The sequence below is a fragment of the Vulpes lagopus genome, chromosome 1, assembly GCF_018345385.1.
Source record: "Vulpes lagopus strain Blue_001 chromosome 1, ASM1834538v1, whole genome shotgun sequence".
Taxonomy (NCBI): Eukaryota; Metazoa; Chordata; class Mammalia; order Carnivora; family Canidae; genus Vulpes; species Vulpes lagopus.
In genome coordinates this window covers 184,721,012-184,741,436 of record NC_054824.1, presented here as the reverse complement: position 1 = coordinate 184,741,436, position 20,425 = coordinate 184,721,012, and the positions used below count along the sequence as shown (strand labels likewise).

General features: G+C 39.5%; 1 protein-coding gene and 1 pseudogene across 1 annotated transcript in view; both read right to left on the bottom strand.

Annotated features, from left to right (window-relative positions):
* IPO9 (importin 9) overlaps positions 1 to 20,425 on the bottom strand; it is a 54,982-nt gene that overhangs the window by 30,804 nt on the left and 3,753 nt on the right. Inside the window, exons 2-4 of the mRNA XM_041759063.1 lie at positions 1,837 to 1,898; positions 1,479 to 1,565; positions 501 to 702 (exon numbers count right to left, since the gene is read on the bottom strand). Of these exons, the coding sequence (XP_041614997.1) occupies positions 501 to 702; positions 1,479 to 1,565; positions 1,837 to 1,898 (351 nt within the window). The remainder of the gene's footprint in view (positions 1 to 500; positions 703 to 1,478; positions 1,566 to 1,836; positions 1,899 to 20,425) is intronic.
* On the bottom strand, positions 13,214 to 16,176 carry LOC121493290 (annotated as a pseudogene).

Genomic DNA, 20,425 nt, shown 5'->3' with positions numbered 1-20,425 from the left:
AAGGAAACTCAGGCTCAAGAGACTAAGTAACCTGGGTCAAGGTAAAACCAGAATATTAATTGAAATCTGAGTCCTTAACTACTATGCAATTACTCTATCCTTAAGTGGTTTTCAGAGTAGTAGAAATACCTAACCAACTTAATTCCCTGGACAGAGTCAAGGGAGTGGGAGTATAGACATGGAGATAAAAACTAGGGGGAGGGGCAGCCCAGGTGGCTCAGCGGTTTAGCGTCACCTTCAGCCCAGGACCTGATCCTGGAGACCTGGGATCGAGTCCCATGTCAGGCTCCCTGCATGGAGACTGCTTCTCCCTCTGCCTGTGTCTCTCATGAATAAATAAATAAAATCTTTAAAAAAAAAAAAAAAAAAAAACTAGGGGGGAGGAGGATTGGGAAGAGCCATAAATTTCCGTTCCTTTTGGTCTGAGCCATTCCATCCCGCAGCCTCTAGTAAGTTTTCTTGGGATCCCAGTACCAACACTAGGGAAAAACTTCTGATACCTGTCAGCACACGCATGGCTCCATGGACTGCATTTAAGTCTCCGCTCACCAACATCTCCATGAGCAGGTTAAAGAGCTGCGGCCAGGCTTCGGGCCAGTCCCAGTGGGCGATGGCTGACACTGCATAGGCCACACTGGAGCGCACCTTACTTATTGATTCTCTCAACCCATTGGGCAATAGCTCCCGGATAACAATTTTTGCCTGCAGAGGAGAAAAACCCACCTGCCATTAGATCAGGTTATAAGCAACTGGCAGAGTTTTATCTAGTTTATGTGCTGGAAAAACAATACACACAAAATACTGCGTATCTATCAAAAACTCCAATACACAAACTTGATAAATCATTCAGAGTTCATCTGTGATCCCTAAACTTATGCTGTCCATTACAGCAGCCATCAGCTACCTATGGCCCTTTATTAAATTTAAATTACTTGAAATGAAGTAAAAAATTCAGTTCCTCAGTTTCATCAGCTACATTTTAAGGGCTCAACACCCATATGTGGCCAGTAGTTACTGCCCCAGACAAAATAGATACAGAATATTTGCATAACTGCAGAAAGTGCCAATGGACAGCATTGCCCTAGACCTTATACCTCAAAATTTCTTGGGCATCCAGAATGGCTGCATAGTGCTGTACTAAGTAGAAACATTATTTCATTTAATCTTCAAACAACTCTTTGAAGTTGGAATTTTAATTCTAATTTTAGATATTTAGGAAATTGAAGCTTAGAAGTTAAAAGGCTTTTCTGGTATTTTCATAGCTAGTAAAAAAAGGCAGAACTGGAATTTGAACATGTCAGTCTGATACTCAAGCTCTCTTACCTGTAGCATGCTTCCCATAATGCCAGCTATGAATCAATCTTTTCTACCTAGTATTTTCATTGCCCCATGTTGTCAAACAATGATGACCGCTCCTTAATTTCTTAAGACAGCTCCTCAAATCTCTATAGGAAGACTAATCAAATACCTCTCCTTACCCTTTCTGTAGTTTCAGGAGGCCTAAACTTCTCTGATTGGGCACACCAGTGAGTTTCCACATATTGCTTCAAAATGACTGATGCCAGCTGCAAAGAGAATAAGCCAAGTGGTACAGTAAGAAAAAGACTTTCTTCATATATAAAAATCATATATATATATATATATATATATATATATATATATATATATATATATATATACATGGCCTAATACAATCATTTGAGGTGTATCTAAATCTAGTACAAAATCCTAAGTTATTTGTAAATCAGTCTTATTCTTTCTCTTTCCAATAAGAAAGTTTCACTACCAGATAAAAAGGAAATTACTTATAAATTAGACCAATCAGTGTGAACTTACCTGACGGATTGCCAGTGCTCCCTGGGGATCTACGGTCAGCTCTGCTAGGTGAACACCAAATTCTGAAAGAGAAAATTTTATTGTGAGTCTCAAAGCACCCAAGAAAGCCATAGAATATACTGAGCTTTAATCCTGATGCCAGTAAGAAAGCTTTCAGAAAGGAGACTGATTTATTGTTTCTAAAAGTGCTGACAACTGCTCAGATTGGTTCTTCTAAGTAAGAGAAACAGGTTGGCCTGCAGGACATGGCTGCTCACAATGAATAGTTCCAGTGCTTTCATTTTCTCCAATCACTTCATAGCTCTTCCAACCATCTTCTCTTCCAAGATGGCAACACCTTCCTCTTAGACCAATGAATGTAGTATCTAATTGAAACTGAGGGACGCCTGGATGGCTCAGCAGTTGAGCATCTGCCTTTGGCTTAGGGTGTGATCCCGGGGGTCCTGAGATTGAGTCCTCACATCAGGCTTCCTGCGTGGAGCCTGCTTCTCCCTCTGCCTGTGTCTCTGCCTCTCTCTGTGTCTAAAAAGAGAAGAGAAGAAAGAGAAGAAAAAGAAAGAAAGAAGAGAAAGAGAAAGGCAGAAAGAGAGAAAGAAAATGAGTACTATCTAACCCCAATGAAAAATTAAAAGGTGAGATTTCAGGAGTTGCCATGACAAACACTACCAGATAAGACATAATTAAGTCTAAGAAAGTCTGGCTTTAACAGGTTTAGTCCTAAAAATATAACTGTTAAAAGCAAACAGTTTCCAATAAGCAATGTGAGCAGTAAACTCGAAATGCATATTGAGAAATTATAAACAATTCTTACTCCTACATTAAAATTTAGATCCTTCAATGGAATCCATATCAAAATTTCAATTATATTTTTTTCAGAAACAGAAACTTATCCCCAAATTCATATGGAATCTCAAAATTCATAACCAATCTCAAGCCAAGATAATCTTGATTTAAAAAAAAAAAAAAAAAAGACCAAAACCGGAGGACTCAAACTTCCTGATTTCAAAACTTAGTACAAATCTATAGTAATCAAAACAATGTGGTACTGGCATAAAGGCAGATATATACACATACACCAATGAACAGAACAGAGAGCTCAGAAACATACCCTCACATATATGGTCAAATGATTTTTGACAAGGATGCCAAGATAATGCAGTGGGGAAAGGACAGTTTCTCAACAAATGTTGGGAAAACTGGATATCCACAGGCAAGGTAATGAAGTTGGGGCCTTACCAAATACTACATACAAAAATTAACTCAAAATGGGTCAGGGACCTAAATGTGAGACCTAAAAAAGTTAAACTCTTAGAAGAAAATATATGACAAAAGCTTTGACCTTAGATTTGGCAATCATTTCTTATATATGACACCAAAGGCACAGAAAACAAAAGAAAAATACACAAGTCAGACTTCATAAAAATTAAAAAATTTTGAGTATCAAAAGAAACCATTGCGTCTGAGTGGCTTAGTCAGTCCTGTCTGACTCTTGTTTTTGGCTCAAATCATGATCTCAGCTGTGAGAGTCTCGGCTCTGAACTGAGTGTGGAGCCTGCTTAAGATTCTTACTCTCCCGTCCCTCTGCCCCCTCCCCCCCTTGGATGCCTGTATATACACATGTGCTCTCTCTCTCAAAAACAAAACGGATGTGTCTGTGTTGCTCAGTTATTAAGCATCTACCTTCTGCTCAGGTCATGATCCTGGGTCCTGGGTTTGAGCCCTACATCGGATCGGGCTCCCTGATTAAGCTGGCTTTTCCCTCTCTCAGCCTCTTCCCCCACCTGTCCTCTAGCACTCTCTCTTTCTCTCTCAAATAAATAAAATCTTTAAAAAACAAAACGAAACAGAACAAAAAACCCAGTATCAATAGAGTGAAAAGGCAACCCACAAGATTGAAAAAAAAATTTATAAATCATTTATCTGTTAAGAGGGGACACCCTACTGGCTCAGTTGGTAGAGCATGTGACTCCTCATGTCGGGGTCATGAGTTTGAGCAAATGTTGGGGGCAGAGTTTATTTAATAAGTAAAAAAATTTTTCCAAAAAAAAGAAATCACTTATCTGATAAGGGATTAATATCCAAAACATACATAAAACTAAAATTCAACAACCAAACAAGTAACTCAATTCAAAAATGGGCACAGGACTTAAATAGGCATTTCTCCAAGAAAGAAAGAAAATGGCAAATAAGCACCTGAAAAGATACTCAACGTTGCTAATCGTTAGGGAAATGCAAATTAAAACTTTGAGATGCTACCACACACTCCTTAGAATAGCTATTATCAGAACAACAGAAGTACTGGGGAGGATGTAGAGAAATTGGAATGTTTATACACTATTGGTGGGAATGTAAAATGGCAGCTGCTGTGCAAATAATACAGTGGTTCCTCAAAAAAAAAAAAAAAAAAAAAAAAAAAGGAATCATTATATGATCTAGCAAATTCCACTTCTGGGTATATAACCAAAGAACTGAAAGCAGGGTCTTGAAGAGATATTTGTTCACCTATGTTCATAGTAGCATTATCCACAATAGCCAAAAGATGGAAGCAATCCAAGAGTCTATCCACAGATGAGCAGATAAAATGTGGTATATACATACAATGGAGTATCACCCAGCCTTCAAAAGAAAGATATTTTGCAATATGCTACAGCTGCTAAAATAGGTGAACCTTGAGGACATTATGCTAAACAAAATATGTTAGTCATAAAAGGACAAATACTGTATGATTCTACTGATATGAGGTACTTAGAGTAGTCAAAATACAAATTTTGGGAAAACAAATACAAAAATACAAATACAAAAAAAAAAAAAAAAAAGCAAAACAAAAAAACAAAATACAAATACAGAGGTTGCCCAGGGGGTGGGAAAGGGGAAATGGGGAATTATTATTTAATGGGCTTACACTTTCACAAGATGAATGAATAGAATTATGGGAATGGATGGTGGTGACAGGTGCACAACAATATGAATGTATTAAATGCTATTCAACTGTGTGCACTTAGAGATGATTAAAATGGTAAATTTTGTGTTGTGTGTTTTACTACAAAAATAAAAAAAATTTAATTTAATTTAGACTTGTAAAGGAGTCGATTTTCAAATGAAGAAGAATGTTAGACCAGGATTGCATCATAATTGTCACACTTGACATTCTAGGGCTATACTATCCAGCATGGTAGCCATTACCTCCAAGTGGATACCGGTTTCCTGAAATGTGGCTAGTGAAGATTGACATGCAGTGTAAATGTAAAACATATACCAAGCTGCAAACTTAGTATGAAAACAAAATAATGCAAAATATTTTAGTAATGTTTACATTGATTACATAGTGAAATGGTATTTTGCACACATTAGGTTAAATACAGTTTAAAAAATTATTTTTAGGGCAGCCCCGGGGGCGCAGCGGTTTAGCGCCGCCTGCAGCCCAGGGTGTGATCCTGGAGACTCTGGATTGAGTCCCACATCAGGCTCTCTGTATCATGCCTGCTTCTCCCTCTGCCTGTGTCTCTGCCTCTCTCTCTCTCTCTGTCTCTATGAATAAATAAAATCTTAAAAAAATAAAAATAAATAAAAAATAATTATTTTTACCTTTTCAATACAGCTTTTAGAAGATTTAAGATTTCACCTGTATAACTCTTATTCCTACTGGATAGCGCTGTTTTTAGAGAACAAATGGTAGTTTTTCAGATGTGTTTCGTTGTGGTAGGTGCACAGGTTACAACAGGTACATCATTCCCTTTTGGAGGGAGATCAGTGGGGTTAAGAGAATGGGTTCTGGAATTAGGCAAGTTTAGGCTCAAATCCTGAAACTACTATGTCTGAGTTGAGGCAAGTTATTTATCTTTTGTAAACCCATTTTCTCATCTACAAAATGAGGAGAATGGTATCAAATTATCAAGCAACCCTGTGAGAACCATACATGGCACATAGTAAAACTTTAAAAATCAATTATTGTGGCAACTCCTATCAAAATTCCAATGGTGTTTTTCAAAGAAATAGAACAATCCTTAAATTTGTATGGAACCACGAGAAACCCCAAATGGCCAAAGCAATATTGGGCAAGAACAAAGCTAGAGCCATCCCTGATTCTTTTTAAGATTTTATTTATTTATTCATGAAAGAGACAGAGAAGGAGAGACACAGGCAGAGGGAGACGCAGGCTCCATGCAGAGAGCCCGACGTGGGACTCAATCCCGGGACACCAGGATCACGCCCTGGGCTGAAGGCAGACGCTCAACCGCTGAGCCGTCCAGGGGTCCCAACATTCCTGATTTCAAATTAATTTACAAAGCTATCATAATCAAAACTCTATGGTACTGGCATAAAGGCACATAGATCAACAGAAGAGAGTGTAGAAATAAACCTATGGTCAATTAATTGATGACAAACGAGGCAAGCGTATACAATGAGGAGAACAGTTTCTTCAATAAATAGTGTTGGGAAAAGTGGACAGCCCATGCGAAAGAATGAGACTGGACTCCTGTCTTATACCATATATAAAACTAATTCAAAATGGGTTAGAAGACCTGAATATAAAACCTGAAACTATAAAAACTTCTAGAAGAAAACATAGGTGGTAAGTTCCACAACATCAGTCTTAGCAATGGTTTTCTGGAGTTGGCACCAAAAGCAAAGGCACCAAAAGCAAAAACAAATATTGGACTACAGGGGCGCCTAGGTGACTTGGTTGCTTAAGCGTCTGCCTTCAGCTCAGGTCATGATCCCTGGGTCCTGGGACTGAGCCCCATGTGAGGCTCCCTGCTCAGCAGGGAGTCTGCTTCTCTCTCTCCCTCTGCTGCTCTCCTTGCTTGTGCTCTCTAGCTCTCTCTCAAATAAATAAAATCTTAAAAAAAAAAAAAGTGACTACAGGCATACTTTGTTTCATTGCACTTTGCTTTACTGTACTGAATTTTTTTTTTACAGACTGAAAGTCTGGAGCAACCCTGTGTTGAGCAAGTTTATCAGTGCCGTTTTCAACAGCATTTGTTCACTTTTTGTCTCTGTGTCACATTTTGGTAATTCTCAAAATAGTTAAAACTTTTTCATTATCATTATTGTATTTGTTATAGTGATCTGTGATCAGTGATCTTTGGATGTTACTACTGTAATTGTTTTGTGGCAACACAAACTGTGTCCACATAAGATGGTGAACTTAATAATAAATGTGTTATGATTTCTCTACTAATTGGCTGTTTCCTTCTTTCCCTCTGGGTGTTCCTAGTCCCTACACGCAACAATATTGAAATTAGGCAATTAATAACCATACAATAGGGATCCCTGGGTGGCTCAGCGGTTTGGCGCCTGCCTTTGGCCCAGGGCGTGACCCCGGGGTCCCAGGATCAAATCCCACATAGGGCTCCTGCAGGGAGCCTGCTTCTCCCTCTACCTGTGTCTCTGCCTCTCTCTGTGTTTCTCATGAATTTAAAAAAAAAAAAAAATACGCTAACTTAAGCGTTCAAGTGAAAGGAAGAGGTGCATGCCTCACAATGTAAAAAGCCTGGTGAGGAAGGGATATCCAAAGCCAAGAGAGGCTGAAAGCTAGGATCTCCTGCACCAGTTAGCCAGGTTGTGAAATATAAAGAAAAAGTTCTTGAATGAAATTAAAAGTGCTACTCCAGTGAATACACAATAGTTTTATTGCAGACATGGAGAGTTTTAGTGGTCTGGACGGATCAAACCAGCCGCAACATTCCCTTAAGCCAAGCCTAATCCAGAGCAAGGCCCTAACTCTCTTCAATTTTATGAAGGCTGAGAGAAATGAAGAAGCTGCAGAAGAAAAGTTTGAAACAGCAGAGGTTAAGTCATGAGATTTAAGGAAAGAAGCGGTCTCCATAATATAAAGTGCAAAGTGAAGTGGCAAGTGCTGATGCAGAAGCTACAGCAAACTATCCAGAAGGCCTAGCTAAGATCATTATTAATAAAGGTGGCTACACTAAAAAGCAGATTTTCAATGTAGATAAAACAGCCTCATATTGGAAGATGGCATCTAGGACTTTCACAGCTACTGAGAAGTCACTGCTTGGCTTCAAAGTTTTTCTTCCTTTAAAAAAAAATATTTTATTTATTTATACAGCACACATGCACAAGTAGGCAGAGCGGCAGGCAGAGGGAGAGGAGAAACAGGCTCTCATCTGAATAAAGAGCCCCATGTGGGGCTTGATCCCAGTACCCTGGGATCATGACTTGAGCCAAAGGCAGATGCTTAACCGACTAAGCCACCCAGGCACCCCAACAGGGGTTTAGAAGAAGTTGATTCCAACTCTCATAGATGACTTTGAAGGAGGGCTTAAGACTTCAGGGGAGGAAGTAACTGCAGATGTGGTGGCAACAGTGAGAGAACTAGAATTTGAGGTGGAGCTTAAAGATGTGACTGAATTGGGATCCCTGGGTGGCGCATCGGTTTGGTGCCTGCCTTTGGCCCAGGGCACGATTCTGGAGACCCGGGATCGAATCCCATGTCGGGCTCCCGGTGCATGGAGCCTGCTTCTCCCTCTGCCTATGTTTCTGCCTCTCTCTCTCTCTCTCTGTGTGTGACTATCATAAATAAATAAAAATTAAAAAAAAAAAAAAGATGTGACTGAATTACTACAATCTCACCATCAACTTTAATGGTTACTTCTTATGGATGAAAAAAGAAGGTGGATTTTAGAGATGGAATCTACTCCTAGTAAAGATGCTGTGAAGATTGTTGCAATGACCACATAGGATTTAGAATAGTATACAGGGTTAGTAAAGCGGTGGCAGGGTTTCAGAGGATTGGCTAATTCTGAAAGAAATTCTACTGTGGGTAAAATGCTATCAAAACAGCATCACATACTACAGAGAAATTAGGAAAGAAGAGTCAACTGATATGAAACACTTTACTGTTGTCTTATTTTAAGAAATTGCCATAGCTGCCCCAACTTTCAGCATCCCCTGTCCTCATCAGTCTGCAGCCAGCAACAAGAGGCAAGACCCTCCACCACCAAAAAGATTATGACTTGCTTAATACCTCAGAAGATGATCAATATTTTTTGGCAATAAGGTATTTTTAATTAAGATACACTGTTTTTTAGACATAATGCTACACTTTAACAGTATACAGTATAAACCTAACTTTTATATGCAGAGGGAAACAAAAAAATTCATTTGACTTGCTTCACTGCAATATGTGCTTTATTGCATAATTTGGAACTGAACCTACGTTTCCAGAGTATGCCTGTGTATCTAAAAAGCTGCCACACAGCAAAGGAAACCACGAACAAAATGAAAAGGCAACCTACTAAACAGGAGAAAATATTTGCAAATCATGCGTTTGATAGGGATTAATACCCAATATATAAAGAACATGTACAGCCCAACAGCAAAAGAACAATCCAATTAAAAAATGAGCAGAGTAGGGGATCCCTGGGTGGCCCAGTGGTTTAGCACCTGCCTTTGGCCCAGGGCGTGATTCTGGAGTCCCAGGATCAAGTCTCATGTTAGGCTCCCTGCATGGAGCCTGCTTCTTCCTTTGCCTGTTTCTCTGCCTCTCTCTCTCTGTGTCTCTCATGAATAAATAAATAAAATCTTTAAAAAAAAAAATGAGCAGAGGATCTGAATAGACAATTTTTCTGAAGAAGACATACAGATGGCTCACAGGTACATGAAAAGATGCTCAACATAGTTAATTATCAGGGAAATGCAAATCAAGACCACAATGAAATATCAGCACACATCTGTTAGGATACCATTATATTATAAAAAAGACAAGAAATAACACGTGTTGGCGAGGATGTGGAGAAAGAGGAACTCTTGGTGCACTGCTGGCAGGAATGTAAACTGGTGCAGCCACTATGGGGGTTCCCCCCAAATTAAAAATAGAACATCCATATGATCCAGCATTTTCACTTCTGGGTTTTTATCCAAAGAAAACAAAAACACTAACTCAAAAAGATATACGCACGCCCATGTCCACTGCAGCATTATTTACAATAGCCAAGATACAGAAAGAAACTAAATGTCCACTGACTGGTGAGTGGATAAAGAAAATGGTATGTGTGTATGGCTGCCAGAGACCACGGGGGGAAGGGGGTGGGTGGGGAGAAGAGGGCCAAAATGGGTGGAATCAAAAGGTACAAAATTCCAGTTATACAGTAAGTCAGTCATGGGGAAGAAATGTACAGCACGTCAGCTATAGTTAACAATACTGTACCGTATATTTGAAAGTTGCTAAGAGAATAGACCTCAGAAGTTATTTCCATAAGAAAAATAAAAATTCTATAACTAAAATAAAATCATATATTGTGCTATTATTTTTATTGCCCACCATGAGTACATTGTAAAAAATCAGTTATTGTGCTATTATTATTTTTATTGCTCAGAATGAATATGTTGTTTGGCTTTCCTATCTCTGTAACTAATGTTACTTTCCATAGTAAATTCTAACTATCACAATTGGATTCCACTGGAATAGCCGTCCAAAGGATATTTATGCAAAAAGTCACCCATGCAATGTTTCATGTTCAAGGCTTATCCAAGTAAACTACTTAAAAGCTACTGAAAATAACCTCTCTCTCTTTCAATTTTTTTTTTTTTTCTTTTTTGGAGAGGGAAGGAGGGAGGGGCAGAAGGAGAGGGAGAGAGAATCTTTAGCAGGCTCCACGCTCAGCACGGAGCCTGATGCAGGGCTCGATTTCATGACCTGAGCTGAAATCAAGAGTTGGAAGCTTCACCGACCGAGCCACCCAGGTGCCCCATGATATGTTTTTTTTTTAAATAATTTCTAGACTTAAAAGGTGACACATGGATATCCTTTACTCACATTCCTCTGATATTAACAACTTACACAACTGTGGTTCAATGATCAAAACCAAGAAACTAACATGGGTATAATACTATAAACTATGGGCCTGAATAGAATTTCATCAGTTTTTTCCCCCTTACTGTCCCTTTTCTGTTTCAGGATCCAGTCCAAGATCCCACAACGTACTTGGTTCTGTCTCTTCAGTTTCCCCCAATGCATGACATTCTCTCATTCTTTTCTTGTCTTTTCTATGACCAGAACACTTCTGATGAGTAGTGATCAGTTACTTTGTAGAATGTGTCTCAATGTGCATTTGACTTCAGTTTCCTCACAATTACATTTAGGTTATTCATTTTTGGCAAAAATATCAGAGAAGTGATGCTGTATCCTCAGTATAGCCTATTGGGGAATACATAATGTTGAAAAATTACTGGAAATGTTAACCATGAGTACTTGGTAATATGGGGTCTAATGGGTTTCTTCACTGTACAGGTACTGTTTTTCTTTTTGGGACTGATAGTAATCTTGGGAGAGATACGCTGAGATTATACTAATATTCTGTTTCTTTTTAAACTCTGACGCTTTGATTTTAGTACCCACTTGAAATCCTGTCTACAATGATTACTGTGTTGCTTGCCTAATGGTGCTTTTGTATTTCTTTTAGTGTCTTTACTTTTACTGCAATTCTTTTCTAATGAAGAACTGTTCCTTCTCCTTTCTTTATCCAATTATTTCTTTACACCAGTGTAGACTCATGTTTATTTTATTCTACAGTTTTAAATCAATACTATCATTTATTTCCCAAATTGTTCTTTGGCCATTGGCACTCCTTTCATTTGGCTCCTATATACTTCTATACACTTCCATCCTTTTTACAGCACTGCCTTTTCTTCTGGTATCACAAGATACTCTAGGCTTATCTTGCATTTTCCCTGCTTAAGCCCCGGAATCAACTTTTCCCCCAAGGATCCCTGCTTCTTATTTTATTGGGGAATGCTATTTCAAAACCAAGATCTGGATGCTAGGTGTGCTCATTTGTTACTGAGGTATCACTGCAAGTAAGACTTCTCAGAGAATGGCATGTGGAAATATATGTATGTAGACGAACGTATGCCTAAACATCCATCCATCCATCCATCCATCCGTATATTGCCACCTCAGATGCCAATCTAATGCTTCAAAGTTCATTCTACTTTTCCTTTTTGCCCGATGAAGCTTTTTCTCCAACATTGATAAATCTCATTTTTTAAAAAAAGGTTTTATTTTAGAGAGAGAGCACGTGCATGTGCAAGCACACAGTGGAGAGGGGCAGAGAGAGAGAGAGAGGGAGAAAGAAACTCCAACCAGGCTCTGTGCTAAGCACAGAGCCAACTTGGGGCTTATCTCACCACCCTGAGATCATGACCCACCGAGATCACAACCGGAGCTGAAACTAACCGTCTAGTATACATGTAAACTAATTATAGAACTATTAACCCATACTCTTGTGAAAAAGATACATTAACTTATATATAGTTTTTTTTTTTACTTTAATGTTACAATATAAAGTCAAAATAGTATTTTTCAAAGTTACTTATTAGGTTAATTCTTTTCTAACATAGTAGCCAAGTTACTCATTTGCAATGCAGTTAGGTTTATGTTACTACTTCCATTTTGGGCCCCCTTCACGGTCTCATTTTAATTATTTATTTGGGGGGGGGGTATCACTATGATTCTCAGTCAAAGCTACACAAAATGGAATGTTCTAAGAACTCTGCTCCACCCTCATTCCTATTAACTTCTTTCCACCCTTCCCCACTCACTCCATGTAGGTCACTGATCAGTTTCTGATTTATCTTTCCTGTATATCTTTTGCATAAATGAGCAGATACATGTGTATTTTCTTACGTCTTCTTGTTTATATGAACAGCTTTATACTGTGTTTTTTTTTTTTTTCAATTAACATATTCTGGAATTCATTCTGATCAGTTTGGAGATTCCTCACTTTTTCTTTTTATAGCTGCATAATATACCATTGCATAAATGTACTTTTTTCAAACACTCTTATATATATATATATATATATATATATATACACCATATATATTACATAAGCAGTTAGATTGCTTCCAATATTCTTTTATAAACACTGCAATAAACAATGCTGTGCAATATATATATTCATATTGTTGAAGGTGTCCCTTCAGAGTAGATGCCCAGAAGTAGGTCTGCTGGGTCAAAAGTAAGTGCATATGTAGTGTTGTTAGGAATGGCCAATTTTCCTTCAGAACAACTGTATCAATATGCATTCCCACTAGCAATGTTAGGAGTATTTCTCCACAGCCTCACCAACAAAATATGGTATTATAATTTAAACATTTTGTCAGTTTGATAAATAAGAAATGGTATCTTGATATCTTAATTTGTATTTTTCTAATCACTTTAAACTTTTTTTGTACATCCGAGTGCTTTTTTTTGAAGGTGTGTGTGTGATTTGTCTGTCCATGTCTCCCTCCTATATTTCCACTAATTTTTTGGTCCTTTGTTCCTCCCCCTTTTTTTTCTCCAGTTTAATCTTGTTTTATCTTCATAATAAGACTGTGAGGTAGGTAGGGCAGGTATCATTAAACCATTTGGAAGATTAAATAGGAAGCTATGGCTCAGAAAAGTGAAGGGATTTTGTCAAAGTCTAAAAGCTAATATGAGTCCCTCGTTCCAGCTCTGACATGTAAAGGCTATTAGAGACCAAAGCTGCTGAAGACAGACCTTGTGGCTTGCTCTGCTATTCTCCATGTTGTCCCTGACCCACTCCAGGTTTGGTTTTCAGGGGCTTTGCTCCATAGGCAAGATTCCATACAGAGACACTTAAGATAGTAAGCACCCTTCTCTGTTCTGGGGCTGCCCATGAAGGTATGAGAAGGAAAGCAGGACTCTAAATCAGTAACTGCCCTCTAAGGAATGAAGGTCAATTCCATCCTTCTAGTTACCTCACCAAGAAGACCAACCCTCTGAGTACACGATTCAGAAAAGATGATTGGATCCAAACAGTCCACAAGTGACAGACTCACAGAGATACACATATCATTTTGCATAAATACACATTAGTGACATGACATGCCAGGCCCCAAAAGATCATGCCAAACATGCTTTATGGACTCCAGATAAATAAGTTAGTTCATACTGTCTAGGCCCAGGGATTTCTGGAAACCAACAAAGAGCCCAGGGGCTGCCATACCTTGGGGCTCAGGGAACCAGGGCTCCTCTGCCAGGCTGCCCAGAGGAAAAATATCTAGCTCTCTCTTCAGAGAGAAGGGGGAGTATTAGCAGCTGTTCCTGGCAGTGCCCTGAAGCAGCAACAGGGCAAAGGGTGGGGAAGACTTCACTGCACACCCCTCCACCCAAGGTCATGTCCCTGCACTAGGTCTCAGCATACAGAAAGGTTTCTGCTCATTGCTTCTTAACTACAAATAATGGCATAAAGGCCTTCCAGAAGGGCTGGCATGGATGTCTTTTAGGGGTACCACTTGACTCAATCCTTGGGGCAGGGCCATCAGGAGGGGCAGGGGGCTCAAAGTATCTCAGGTTCCTCCAATAGATCCAGTTGAGCAGGACCTTGACCTTGTTCCAGTGGGAGAGATCTTGCTTGTGTCCATGGAAGGATGGAAAGATGTAAGCTGACTCGGCTGGGGTCTCTAATAGCCTGTGAGGGTTGGCACTAGGCACCCCTATCTTTAGGGGTGAGGCTATCTCCTGTGTGTGGCTGAGCAGTCTATGCACCTTACTGCCTAGGGGACGAAAAGGTGGAGGTGAAGCGGTCAAGGCTGGCTCCTTCTCCCACTCCGCTTCAGGATCCCCTGGCAGCCTCTGGGTCTGCAGCTGCAAGCAGAGGTGCTGGAGCCTTGCCATCTGCTCCAGCACTAAGCATAGCTGTTCTAGGTGGCAGAGACCCTGCCCTGGGAGACAGGCCTAGTTTAGGTCCCAGGAATCCCAACACCTCTGCTTCTTCCAGGTCAATTTCCACCTCAGTGGCCTCCTGTAACCTTGCTCCCCTTTTTGGAGAATGGTAGTGTTGTGACATGCTGGTAGGGGAAGCTAGGAGCTGGTGGGACTGCTCTAGCACCTGCTCCAGCTTACAGCTGGCCAAGAGCCTGCCTAGGGTGGGCAGGATTCCATGGCAGCAAGGGTCGGGCTTGGGGTTCCCTCTGGGATCAAAGTCCAGAGAGTCTTGAGAAAGGCCCAATGAGGTGGCCAGGGGGCTTCTCCAACTACCACCTCTACTCCTGATTCCTGGGAGGCCAGTTTAAGAAGTGTTTCCTGCGTCCTGAGCCCTCTCAGCTTGCCACCCCTCTTCCAGGAGTCCAGTAAGCAACCTTGGGCAGCATCCAGGATCCATCTGTAGGTGCTACTGACTCCAGGTACTATATAGCTGCATGCCAGGTCCTCACCAACCCCATCTGCCATCTCTTAACACCTTAATTTTTGGCCAAGCCCTTCCCTGTGAGCCATAGGTTGTCTGGGTTGTTCTCTCCTAACCCATCCTCCTAGACAGCACCTCCACCTCATTTTTTCTTTCCCAGATAAAGATAGGGAAACACAGCCCCTAATTTTCTTTTCAGAGCCCTCAATTTTATGAGTTCTTTATATATTAAGAATATTATCCTTTTGTCTGTGTACATGTTGTGAGAAATCTCTCCCCGTTTTTAAGCGGTCTTTTGACTTTCTATATAGTGCTTTTTTGTCATACAAATGAAAAGCATTTTATGTAGTTAAATTTATCAATATTTTATTGCCTCTGATTTCTGTCAGTCAGAAAGCCTTTCCTTAATGCCAAAGTTAAAGAAAAATTCATCCATATCTTCTAGAACTTACATGCTTTCATTTTTTAAATATTTAGATTCCTAATCGATTTGGAGTTTATTTTTTCTATGGTGTGAGATACTGATCTAATTTCAAAAAGCTACCCGGTTGTCTCAGTACCCTTTATTAAAACGTCCATCTGGGACACCCAGGTGGCTCGGCAGTCGAGCGTCTGCCTTCGGCTCCAGTCGTGACCCCGGGGTCCTGGGATTCAGTCCTACATCGGGCTCCCTGTATGAAGCCTGCCTCTCCCTCTGCCTGTGTCTCTGCCTCTCTCTCTGGGTCTCTCATGAATAAATACAATCTTTAAAAATAAATAAATAAAAAAAAGTCCATCTTTACCCCAATGATTTGAGATGCCACCCTTACCTATACTAAATTTCCATAGGTACTTGTGTGAATTTCTATTCTATTTCAGTCCTCTTTGTGTATTCACACATCAGTGCCATGCTGTTTGTTTAAATTATAGAGGCTTTATATAATGTTTTAATGTCTGGGAGAACTAGTCCCTCATCAAAATTTTCCTTTTCAGTGTTTTTGGAGGTATTCTTTCATATTTGTTTTTTTATGAAATTTAGAATCAACCTGTGTATTCATTAGAACATTGAGTCGTAAAAAAAAAAAAAAAAAAAAAAGAACATTGAGTCGTTCTACACAAGGATAGCATACGTCTTTCCATTTGTTCAAGTTCTACTTTTATCCCCATTTTCTTACAAATACTTTTTATTTTTTTTATTTTTTTTTATTTTATGATAGTCACAGAGAGAGAGAGAGGCAGAGACACAGGCAGAGGGAGAAGCAGGCTCCATGCACCAGGAGCCCGATGTGGGATTCGATCCCGGGTCTCCAGGATCGCGCCCTGGGCCAAAGGCAGGCGCCAAACCGCTGTGCCACCCAGGGATCCCCATCATCCTAAAATAAAACCCATTCCCATTAAGCAGTTATGTTCAAGTCAACTTTTTTAAGTCTTTCAGGAATGTTAAAATAGTTTCCCCCAATAGGTTCTTGTACATTTCCTGTTAATTTTATCCCTAAGTATTTAATCTTCTTAGTTGCTATTGTAAATGGATTTTTAAAAAAAAACACCGTTGTGTCCTCTAACCTTTTGTTTGTGTATATGAAGGCTATTGATTTTTGCATTTTATACCCTGCCTCTTTATCAAATCCTTAGATTTTTTTTTTAAGATTTTACTTTATTTATTCATGAGAGAGACACAGAGAGAGGCAGAGACACAGGCAGAGGGAGAAGCAGGCTCTTCTCATGGAGCCCGATGTGGGACTCGATCACAGGACCCTGGGATCATGACCTGAGCCAAAGGCAGATGAAGGTAGACACTCGAACACTGAGCCACCCAGGTGCCCCACTGAATCCTTAGATTTTTACTCATTCTTATTATACCCTTATTTTAAGCTGCAGTTTTTTTCCCAGATTTTTAAAATTATTTATTTATTTATTTATTTATTTATTTATTTATTTATTTATTGAGAGAGAGTGTACTAGCAGGGGGCAAGGGAAAGGGAGAAGGAGAGAATCCCAAGCAGACTCCCTGCCGAATAGGAAGCCCCATATGGGGCTCATTTTCACAAGCCATGAGATCATGAACTGAGCCAAAATCAAGAGTTGGGACTCTTAACCAACTGAGCCATTCAAGTGTCCCTAAGCTGCAGTTTTTGATACAATGCTATGGCACCTATCTTCTCACTTGGGAGAAAAGAATTTTTGCAAGAGCACCACAAAAGAAGTCATGTTCTTTCTAAAGCATTTAGTTAAGTCATTAAATCACAAGTAAACACTTTAAACCTATAGAATTACCTCGAAAAATACTGAAATTCATTCTAATTCTTAGGATTAGTTTGGCTAGTCCAGACTTTGGTAAGTCTGTGGAACTTATTTATAACAAAAAAAGAGTAGGTGTCTGTAACTCAAAGATATAGAGGTCAACATTCAGAATGGACTAAAACACATGGAATCAGATAGAATTCTGGAAGACTTCTTGAATATCAACCAATGTTCAAGTTTAATGGAAAAAAAAAACTCCCTAAAATGCATGCGTGCAACTCAATTAAAGAAGGACAAAGAGCCCTGGTAAAGGTACCCACTCCCATTTCCTTTGACTTCAGATACTTAGGTGTGATGTTAGATGTTAACTTTACAGCCCCAACCAAGTCTGTTTAGAAGTCACTGTTCACCCAAGTTTAGCTTCCTTGGATATAGTCAACCAATTCTGTGACAATTATGTGACATCCTTCAAAATGATCTATACATATTCATAAATTACAAGGGCCACATAGTATTTTCTTTTAAAGTACTTATTTCAATTTTTGCAAGGACCACTGTGATATGGGTCTTAATGTTCTTGGCAAGAGCACAACTCTTCGATCATTATTATAAACAAGCTAAAATGGGATCAGGATGAACAAAATTTTTAATCATACAAAGTGAAAAAGATCCTGAGGTATAAAAACCAGAGTATTTGAGAAGGCTTGAAACTTGAGGCAAGACTATAAAGCTTAAACAAATCTGAATAATTACCTTTCCAGTGAAAGCACAGATACTGTTACAGTTGTAGGATAAAACTAAGGCTCACAAGGGAAAAGAAACTGCTCTATCACAAGCTTTAACCTAATCTTGTCTGGTATCCAGATCATCAAAGATCACACCCCCCCCCCCCCCCCCCCCGTATCCACTAATCACTTTGCTTCATACATTGCTGAGATCGCAAGGGGTGGTGAGAATAAGAGATTATCAGATTAAGATCCATGTAGGGCCCAGGAACCTAAGTCAACTAGGGGACCTGCACCTACAAAGAGCATTAAAAGATACATTTCTCTGGAAGTTTATTTCCTCCACATAGGAAAGAAGAAGCTTGAAAGTTCAAGTACTATGACTCTGCTCAAAAGCATTAATGGGAAAGAATATCTTCAAAGAATATAATCACCATTAACTAAAGATAAGTTTTTGAACAGACTGGATAAACAACAGATCTTCTTTCCTACAGTCTCCCACAATTTCAAAAAACAGTGGCCACACGATCAGCTCTAGTTTGGAAATCCCAAAATTTCAAAGACCAAGAACTCACTAGCATCAGGTTATAAGGGGATACAAGGGAAAATTCAATTATTATTTAATCTAGTTTCTTCTGCCTAGACTATATACGCTTTAGAAACACAGGGATACCAGTCACCACAGAAGAGTTTTATACCATAAAACTTTATTTAAAAGCTATATGAAGAATTGTTTACAAGGAGTAATAGTGGTGGTGTGGTGATCGCTGTGCTTTAAAACTAAGGTACAGGAGGAAAAGCCAGAAAGAAATCCTCAACTTTCCTTACTTGTTTTAAGCCATCAACACGGCTGTTCCTATCCAGTGCTGATTTCAGAGTAGTAAAAATTCTATTTAGATACTTACTTAACAGAGACCATATATTTTTTGAAGAAATACAACTAAGTGTATCTGTAAGGAAAAGGTACTTTAGGGGGATTTCCAGTTCTGCTGATTGGTGTCTTTAACATAATTTCTTTAGAAAGCATTAGAAAGAACAGCTGAATAATTTGCTTTGGGATGATTAAGGCAGAAAAGTACAAGAGACAGAAATACACACAGCTGTTTTATTTTGTCTTTCTTCGGAGAGACAATTCAGATGAATCAAGATTCAATCTACAATCAATTGAGCTGAAGGGGGACCATTCAAATGAGTTGAACGAAGTTAGCTTTCTAATGCCATTTTTGTTAGCTTTAATTTCTCTGGTTCCTTCCCAAGGTGAAGATAGACCCATTCCGTCAATCGGGTTTTCACCCTCATTGTAGGTTCTTGAGTAGTTTTATCCAGACCAAAATGGTATCCTCTGACTTCCTTTCTAAGACAGCTTTTGCCTTCCTTCCTTAACTCAGTCTCTGATGTTTTAGTCTTTTGCTCTGCTCTCTCATTATCCTTTCACCCCACCAGACAAAAACACTATCTGTCTAAACCTTGGCTTAGAAGGGAAGATCCAAAGGAGAGCATGGAGGATAAAGGATAAGTTAAGAAACATATGCTACTGGTCTTAAGGGTCCGCTAGAGAGACATGAGACTTGGTAGTGCTTTGACAGTCGGGGAAGCTACTACAAGGAAGAACTGTGAATAGGGTTTGGTCGGGAAAGGAGGTAGTTGTTAGTAGAGCTCTGGAGGAGCTCCCCTTTTCTCATGGGGGTTGGTAAGCACCACAAAACCACAGCTGAAAGGAAAAAGAAAACTCCACCACTGGCCTTTTTCCGAGCGTGGCCGCCTTCCGCTCGGCTCAGTGCCCGCCACATGCCCAGGAGTGCGTCTGGATCCTTGAGGGGCTCCCTTCGCAGGTGACAGTGCTTACGCTATACTGTAAGAGAGCCAGAAAAGTGCCCATGAGAACCAGAAAGCAAACTTCCAGCTAGCAGGATCATCTCTCTAGGCATCTAAGATGGGGGAATCAACATAGATATCTGGGCAGCATCTGAATGCCAGGAAAAGTGAGGGAGAGATAATTCCCCCCCCTCCCCAGTTCAATATAATGGTGATGGAAGGAAAAGAAAAGTTTTATGTGATGTATCTGCTGGGAATAAGACAGAAAAAACTAAGCCAAAGCCAAATGGTGGGGAAAAATGTCTTCGCTTCTAATAGACAAAAAGAAATAAGAGAAGAAAATGACCTAGGGTCTAAATTTGGTTATATAAGAAAGTCTGCTCTGCTGGCCTGGAGAATTAGAGCTTATGAATGAAAGCAACTCATTCTACCACTTGGGTGATGCTGCATTTAAAGGAAAGTAGAGTGAGAAGGAAAAGAAGGAAAACTTTCATTCTAAGATATAAAAAAGCATAAATACACCAAAAATAAAGAGCTTTGAGCATTTCTCAAAAGTCATGATCTTATTGTAAGTAAGACAAAAAAGAAAAGCTCAGTAGATCAACATTAGACTTTGATGTAAGAGATCTCTAGCAGTTCACAACCCTTCCAATCTTTTTAAATTACTATGTT